Below are 8525 nucleotides of genomic sequence, written 5' to 3' on the forward strand. Positions count from 1 at the left end.
CAGCGTGGAGAAAGCACCACCACCGACCACCACCATGGCGTCAGACGCCGGCCAAGCCAGGCACGCCTGACGGCCACACCCAAACCCCGAAACACAAACCCCCCTGATCAAACTGTGATACAAGTTAACACAAAAACACAACTAAAATATAAACATAAACACCAAGTGAAACAAAGATACGAAAGAAAACGCAAAGATAGGAAAAGACCCACTCGCTCGCTCTTTCGCTCTCCTTCCGCTCTCCAAGCACCCTCCTCTCACACGAAGAAGAAGAAGAAGAAGAAATCATGCCTGCAGAGAGTAAAATTAGTTAAATACAAATTTGTATTTTTAGGGCCTAATGACCCCTCTGGCTTACCCAGTTTCCACCAAGTCCCATATCCAAGATTCAGGAAAAAAGGTGCGAACTGTCTTTATGGGTTCTAAGATCTCTTCAGCTTCTTCCAACTCTTCTATACTGGCTCTTTCTGGATCGGAGTTCAAAAGGTCATCAGCTATTACATTTTGTAAAGGATCATTGAATGAAAACAAGCACAAAGAAAGAAAATCGAGATTAAACAAGCCCAAAATGCAATAATGACAGAATAAATTTGCCATGCATGCATACCATAATCATACTCATATAACATTTTAAAACATTGTAATGATCCAGTAAACAGGTTTGTTGCCATCTTCAGTCCCACTTTCTCCATATCCTGCCACACACAGCATGAAAAGGTGAGTTAACAAAGCCTTCATGTGAAATGGGTTGTTCAGTTTTAAGCAACACAGGGACAATAGTTCCTTATTAGAACATAAAAGTTCACAAATAATATTTTCTCTTTGGACTCACTAGTAAACAATCCCTAGGTTCCTCAATTTCAGTTGGTATTTCTGATACTTTTCTGACAGGCAGCAAAGTAAATATCTGAAAAAAAAACACATGTTTCAAAGCAATAATCTAGAAACAGATGTTCGCTGAGCAGTTTAAAAATGGAAAGAGAAATTTAAAGCATTCCCTTTCATTATGTTCATCGGAAAGATGGAAGAAAAAACCTCCTAATATTTAGGAGTTACCTTCTCTGCATCCAGAGTCTTTCCAGGCTCCTTGATGAGGACACTCTGATCGATGGCACTGACACCGCACAGAGAGTCAGGCTGAGCCGTCAGCTGCAGGTTGGTCTCCTCTCCTGGAACAGCTGATGATGAAGAAAACTCCAGAGAGACCTGAGAAAGAGCAGAAGAAGAACAATGGCTGTTGTATTTTTAATTAAGATATTTTATTTTTAATTAAGATATTTTATTTTTTAATTGGAAGATTCTAAAAGTTATTAGTCAATTGTTCTTATTGTATTTAAAAATTATCTCTCTCCAGTTTCTCCTTATGTGCTCCCTCTCTTATGCCAATATTTGAAACAAATAGAAGAAAACATGATGACAAATAGTTTGACATGACTAAAAACCTTCAACATCAAGATAATAAAAAGACACATATACACATATATGTGTATATGTCCTGTCAGGCGACAGGGCCTGGATAATACCCGTGCTAAACGGCGACGACAGGCGCCGGAGTCCTGTTATGTTTTGTTATGATAAAAACATAACAAAAGCATGTTTTTATCTTTTTTTAATCTTTTTTTTCAAAATCTCTTTCTCTTTCTTATTGTTTATTCAATGTCACATGCTGTTTTTATTTTGTCTTTAATTATGTTAAGCACCCTGAAATGCCTTGCTGCTGAAATGTGCTATACAGGGTGCATATCAATTTGATTGATATACACACTCTCCTATTTATACACATGCACCTATATACATACATAAATACAAAGATGGAGGTTGTGACTTTGTAAGCTTGTTGTTGTTTATAAATTTGTGATATATAATTAAACTGACATTATTGTATTTGGTGCAACATATAGTGACTTGTTTCAAGCCAAACTAAATGGATTGCCAAGAAGGTTCTCCATCAGACATTTTTGGTTCCTTCATAAATCTGTGAGTCATTTCACAGATTTATCTAAATCCATACTTACCTTATGGTTAAAGCATTTCTCAGTAGAGAAGTCAGTACTTTGACTGATCACCTTCTTGTTGGGTAGGACAGCGTAAACCATAATCTGGATTTCTGGAGCCAAGTTTGGAGACACGTTGAGCTTAAAGGACACCTCACCTTCATTCACTGAAAAATCAGTCCAAATGTTATCCTTAAACTGTCGTCATTGAAACAATAACATCAACTATTTCTTGACTGTACATATCTAAAACTTGGTAATGTTGATATTCCATTTACTCACCTGATTTATTTTCCACCTCAACCAGTATTCGTCCTTGACTGGCAATAGCTCCTCTGGATAACACCTGGGAATATAGGGGGAAAAAACTGTTTTTACTGTATTTCCTCACTAACTGATTGGAGATCCATCCATCTAAACATTCCTTGTGCCCTAGTTGTTAAAATTAAATTTTCTTCACTCTTTTAGTTTCTTTTGTGGGTGTGTTTTAAATTCTGATCTGATCATTAATCTAGAATATTAATGTTTTATTTTCCATTAACATATTTGTACTGTGACACATTATACAGGTCATTTTTAGTTCATCACTTCTAATGGCTGGCTTAAGCACAATTTCTCTACTGGCTAATTGCTAAACCTTGACTTAGTCGCTAAGCATACAACACTGTATGTGTGATTTCTTCTTCTGTAATCAGTAACAATCTGTGTTTCATTTTGTGATACGACTCACCAGGTAAATGACGTCCACAGAGCCTGGAGATTCCTGCACCAAAGTGTACTCAATAAAGATCTCCGTTTCGTTGTCACAGGGAAGTATTGTCTTGCTTTTTATACTCAGGGAGCTGATTGTTTTAACAGATGGAGGTTGTGACTTTGTAATCATGTGAAACACAATCGCAATATGAGGAACTTTATATGTAGAGTAGGATAGTGATGGTAAGGGGCTAACCTGTTAAAAGAAAAAAAAAAACATTACAAAGAGCAGATTAAGTAAGATTTCATTTATTGTAGTTTCTTTTGTTCAGTTCACACAATCTGTAGCCTGGCCATTGGCTTCCTGTTCAACTCTGCTCAAAAAATATGTCTGCTTTTTTGACTCTCCCCTTGACTTGGATCGTCTCTGGTCGATTTGTGACCGGACCAAACAGAAGTAGCAGTTGTGAACAATAAATTTTGAATTTCTGTGCTGTTTTCGAATTGAGTGTATTTTTAGCAATGGAAGAGAAGGAAGTTGTATATTTGAGCATTCAGTCAGTGTTAGCTGCAAATATTAAATAAAAATTAGCAGCCACCTGGTTCAGATCGGATGAAGATGATTGATTGCATAGGCAATTTCCGGTAAGGTTCTTTGCATTGAATTGGCACATTACATACATTATGGGACAACTTTAGCAATTGGATAACGTTTAAAACCTCAACACAAGCCTCACCTCCAGGAAGCAATGGTTTCTTAACAGCCGAGAGCCGCCTGGACACTCTGTATGAAGCAAAGTGTAGTGCAAACGGGCTGGCTTTTACCAGGCTACACAGACTGTACCCTTTTGGTCCATTTATTTCAATATGTCAACATACTGAGTTAAGTCTGCAGCTGTGATTTACTTACACGGAGAAAAATATCTTCTCTTAATGCATCAGTTCTGAAAGAGAATGAGGCAAAACCATGGACATCAGTTGTGAGTTTCTGAAGAATGTGTCGAGGCCAATCACCTCTATACAGGTACAAAGACTGGTGTGACATGGGCATGTCATTGTAGTGAACAGCTTTGACCTGTTGAAAGTACAATACTGTGTCACTTAAGCTGTGCTTTATATTAGATGCAGAAAAACAAAGAAATCACAGTGTTACTCTTACCTTTCCCTCCACCACTGAGCCTTGATCATAAACATTTGGAACGTCAGCAAAAGACAGTTTTCCAGTAACATATGAGATCAATATTTGCTTCACTTGTGAGAGTGATGTACCTAAATATAAAAAGCTCCCAGGTAATAACAGTCATGCCTTGCATAATAATATCAACACGAATTCAAACTCTTCAATGAGAATAAAGGCACTGTACAAAACAAGACTTACCTGTTCCTTCCTCTTCCACTGTGGCAATGACATCAAGTTTATCTTGTAATACTGTTTGATCGCCTCTGGTGAAAATTGACATTTGGAATTCAAATGTACTACATCCTGTTTTGTCTGCCTATAAGAAAAAAAGAAAAGAAAAGAAAACGTCATCATATATTTTAGAACATGACTTGATGATATGAACATTTATCAGGAGTAATTACTTTTTCCTCATGATTTCTAAAAGCCAGCAAATGGCAGAAACAGAAATAAGCCACAAGGAAAAAAACTGCAGGTTCTTTGTAGAAAACCAGGATAAAAACAAAACTCCGTTGTAATTCCCTTTTGATATTATTTTACTAGTGGTTGTCATTACTGTCTGTGAGGCACTCTAAAATAAATTTTGATCTAGCAGGACTTTAGTTCTAAGTTTGAGTAACATGAACAAATACCTATAATCAGCCATACCTTCTGTGTCTGAATGCCACAACGTGTTTCTTTCCTCTGACTCTTGGAAATGTGGTCATAAAAAGGTCGGCATATTTTCACAGTAACACTTCCTGGCACAGGCTGTCCGTATGTGTACCTAGTTAAATTAGAACAGATTAAACAGTCATCCACAGAAGAAACATATCAGATTGCTTTTTTAAGGTTTAGGGCTCTAAAGAACATTAGTCAGGGATCAATGCTTACTTACTTTCCACACACTTTAGCTTCTAATCCTTCCTGCCCAACACTGACTTCTTCTTTTACATTTATTGTTACGTCAAATTTGGGCAGAACTAGAGAAAAACACAAGACATTTACATCTAATCCAAAATGGACAGATCTCTCTGGGATTGAGAAGATAACTTACCATACTTCTCCACTTTAAAGTTGTGCTGTATTTTATTTTCTCCTGCTGACACAATGATTTTATAGGATCCTTCCTGGGCCTCAGAGTTCAGGGGGTAGGAGAGCTGCAGTATTTTGCTGTTGGATGTTTCATTGAGCCATTGTCCAATCCTGTTGCTGTTGGGATCCTGTTGAAGAAAACAAATAAAAAAAAAACAGGGCCATATGTTTAATAAGTTTAAAATCATTTGCAATTAGAACAAAATTTATATTTTAATTTATGGAAATAACTGGTTTACTTGCATTGCTCACTGAATGAAGTGCTGCCTGTTTTAACCATCCATTAAATCTAAAAATTAGACTATGAGCTTAAGACAATTTAGATTTCTTACCTCAACTTCAATGATGGTATACTGTTGGATAAAAAAGAAAAAATGTAATCTTTTGATAGATTTTTAGGGTCATTAAAATAATGGTGTTCTAGAAAAAAAACACAGATTTTCCACAGGTTTCCAAAGTAAAATTTGCTGGATTGATATGAATAGTTTGTGATAATAATTTAATTCACTTTATTTAACGAGATGTTTATGATGAAGCCACCTTAAAGCTCTTCATAAGATCTACAGGTTCAGTATGCATCGGAAATATATAATCAGATCTATTTAATAGATTAAAATTCTATTAAATATTTCCTAATTTGATCCCAATTATAAAACACAACCAAACACAATCAAAGTAGATTAATCTAGCCAATGGTTTAAAAGCCTAATAGATTGAGCTACAATCTATGTTTCATTGTGCTTCAACTTTTTAAGCTTACAGTATTTACGTTATCACAGCATCAGCAACAAAATGCTAAGGTCAAAGTATAAACAAATTTGCTTTACAGGCATTGTTTGCACAATTGATTGGATTCTTTGATTAAAGATAACATGCACTCTAGTTACTAATGATGCTCACCGGTCAATCTTGTGTTCTGCTCCAAACGTCAATATTATATATTTACAAAATATTCAACCTCTGTGAGATCAGTTTAAAAATAAAAAGGAGAACTCACCAATTGGCTGGCTGGTCTAAACTTTGTGTCCATTGTGACCACCCTGAAACGTACTGAGAGAGTACATGAAGATTTCACCTCCTAGCAAATGAATGTCTCGTTTATAACAAAATGAAAAAGCAAATCCATCTAAACAGTTTTTAATTTAAGGAGCTCCCCATTACCTGTCTGTCCAGGGAGGTAGATTGGTTTGTCTGTTTGGATGAAGGTCATGGGTTGGTAGGCTTTGATTAGGACTTTCTTGACTTCTTGTGAGTAAAATGTGTTTCCTCGTACCTGTACCTCCAATTTCTGAACCTCTTTATTATTTACCAAAGGAACCTAAAATAAATAAACAATTGTAATATGAGAAACAAAACAAAACAAAAAAAACATCTGTGAAACCATGAACCATGGATATATTTCTGCAGTTTGTATGGGTTAATAAAGTTCACATCTGTAAAACTGAATTCAAAAACGATTTCTTTAAAGGTCAAGTAGATTCAAAACCATCTTAAAAGTCGACCTGGAACTGAATGCATTCAAGAAACTCCTCTGTAGAGGTCTTCTCAAGAAGGATGGTGTTTTCTTGAGACCTCAAAGTGACGGTCATGGTCAGAGTCTCATTGGGCTCAAGGAGACTGGCGCAGAATTTGGTCTGAGCTCCAGCTTCAAGGACAGCAGGAATGGTCACCATGTAATATCTACAGACAGATTCACAAACACAGCTGTTATCTCACTTTTCTGATCTCCAGTGGGACAAATCCACAGACCTGAATTCACTTGATTCATTCAAAAACAAATTATGGTAAATACAGAACTTCCAGACATTTTTGTAAACTTACGGATTGGCCATGTTAGCTCCAATCATGCATAAGAACACGAACAGTGTCCATGTCGACATCTGGTTCCTAGAATGACCCATGACTGACTGGCAGGATCCTCTGAGTAAAGAGCTGCAAATAACAAGGACTGCATCCCACTTTCACTCACACAGTACAAACCTCCCACTCAACATGTGTCATTTGTTTGAGTTACAGGAAATAAATCATTTACAATTGTATATTCTTACAAATAGATACTTACCTTGATCCCCAAACTACATATGAGTTAACAGACTTTCAACATTGTTTTACCCTCGCAGCGGAGACCTGCTCATCAGGATTTTATGAGTTTCACCAGTGAAGTATGAAGATTTACAGAGTTAACGTTGTAATGTCTTACTGAATTGCAGGAGAAAACTAGTTTTTTAGTGAAACTGAAGCAGAAATAAAGGTCATAAGATTACAAAATGTCTTCCAGTAAGCACTTTTCCCCCATGTATTTACTGGGTAAAAGTCAAGGTCATGTTAGTTGACTACAGGTCTCTCATGAGACAGAAAACGACTATCAAATACTCACCCATTGTCAACTTGTTTTTAATTTAGTCTCATATGGTTTTATGTTGCATCTTTCGACTGAATGCCAAAAACAAAATGTAAAGTTGTTGACCTCTAAAGCTTTTCTGAAATATTTCGCACAACTTTGTCCCATATGACACAACAGCACAGTCATAGCACTGAGAAACATTTTCAGGTTTCATTTTACTTTAATATATGATACATTATGATTTAGTTGCATATGAACATAAAAAGTACAATAAACAAACAGAAAAAAATATTTTTAGCTGTGTAGTGTATCAAAAAACAAAGAAAATAATGTGAAGAAAATCTGGTATCACTGATGGCTGTAGGCTTAGGGTCAGTCCTCAAGCTGAAAAAGAACAAGTATTAGAATATATTATTACATCACCACCAATACTAATTAGAGCCCTTTAAATTAACTTTCAAAACCTTGTAAAATCCTAAAAAAATTTAACTCAAGAAAACTGCCAAACATTCTGAATCTAACGCCTTAGAAAACAACAAGCAGAAGCTGGTTACCAGCATCGAGGTAAAGAATCATGGTTTTAAAAAGCTATGGTTCCAAAACTTGCATCACGCTATTCCTACACTGTAAAGTCCTTTTAATAAGGTGACAGAGTGTCCAGAGTACTCTCAGCCTGGAAAATATTATGCATTTTATTATGTCACTGATCAGACTCATCAGATAACTCTGTTAAAAATTAAGTTGGAAAGCTACCAACTGGTTGAAAAAATAAAATAAAATCTTATCAAATCTTATTTTAAGATATTGTACTAACACTGTAGCACTGTACTACTTTTATGAAAGTTTATTATACTGTCAGAATGTTACACCAACCTGAATAGTACCTTCAGCCCTTATATTTTAAAACGTTTTATTTGATGTTCATTAAGAAAAAGAAAAAATAAATATTATAAATATTTATCCAACATCATTGGCCAGGAGTTAGGTGACCTGTGTTGACAAGATTGTTGATGCCCTAACGTTTTATCTTCTGTATTAATGCATGCTTCTTTTATTGTACCCACAGGTGACTTTCCAGTCTCAATGTGACTAAGCATAACGCTGCCACTAAGTGCCTTTCAGTTACAATAAAACATTGAAGTTATTGATTAGGGGTTGCTCAGATGTGGTGCACTTCTTACCTTGATTAGCCACAATGTATTCCCTCTCAGCACGGTCAGCTACAAGGGAAATACAAATA

The 8525-nt window shown here is 35.9% G+C and overlaps 1 protein-coding gene across 3 annotated transcripts in view; it reads right to left on the reverse strand.

Moving 5' to 3' along the window:
• LOC103474953 (alpha-2-macroglobulin-like) overlaps nt 1–8525 on the reverse strand; it is a 39217-nt gene that overhangs the window by 12381 nt on the left and 18311 nt on the right. Inside the window, exons 1-18 of one of the 3 annotated variants that reach the window (XM_017308376.1) lie at nt 6763–7497; nt 6444–6621; nt 6103–6259; nt 5939–5991; nt 5274–5294; nt 4904–5069; nt 4745–4829; nt 4516–4633; nt 4066–4183; nt 3847–3956; nt 3598–3762; nt 2725–2943; nt 2277–2340; nt 2016–2161; nt 1057–1206; nt 833–907; nt 608–695; nt 359–494 (exon numbers count right to left, since the gene is read on the reverse strand). In XM_017308376.1, the coding sequence (XP_017163865.1) occupies nt 359–494; nt 608–695; nt 833–907; nt 1057–1206; nt 2016–2161; nt 2277–2340; nt 2725–2943; nt 3598–3762; nt 3847–3956; nt 4066–4183; nt 4516–4633; nt 4745–4829; nt 4904–5069; nt 5274–5294; nt 5939–5991; nt 6103–6259; nt 6444–6621; nt 6763–6842 (2129 nt within the window). In that variant the 5' untranslated portion in view covers nt 6843–7497. Of the gene's footprint in view, nt 1–358; nt 495–607; nt 696–832; nt 908–1056; nt 1207–2015; nt 2162–2276; nt 2341–2724; nt 2944–3597; nt 3763–3846; nt 3957–4065; nt 4184–4515; nt 4634–4744; nt 4830–4903; nt 5070–5273; nt 5295–5938; nt 5992–6102; nt 6260–6443; nt 6622–6762; nt 7498–8525 lie in introns of those variants that run through there. The other 2 variants (XM_017308377.1, XM_008426247.2) reach the window with 2 other exon arrangements.

Source organism: Poecilia reticulata, linkage group LG13 (assembly GCF_000633615.1).
Source record: "Poecilia reticulata strain Guanapo linkage group LG13, Guppy_female_1.0+MT, whole genome shotgun sequence".
Lineage (NCBI taxonomy): Eukaryota > Metazoa > Chordata > Actinopteri > Cyprinodontiformes > Poeciliidae > Poecilia > Poecilia reticulata.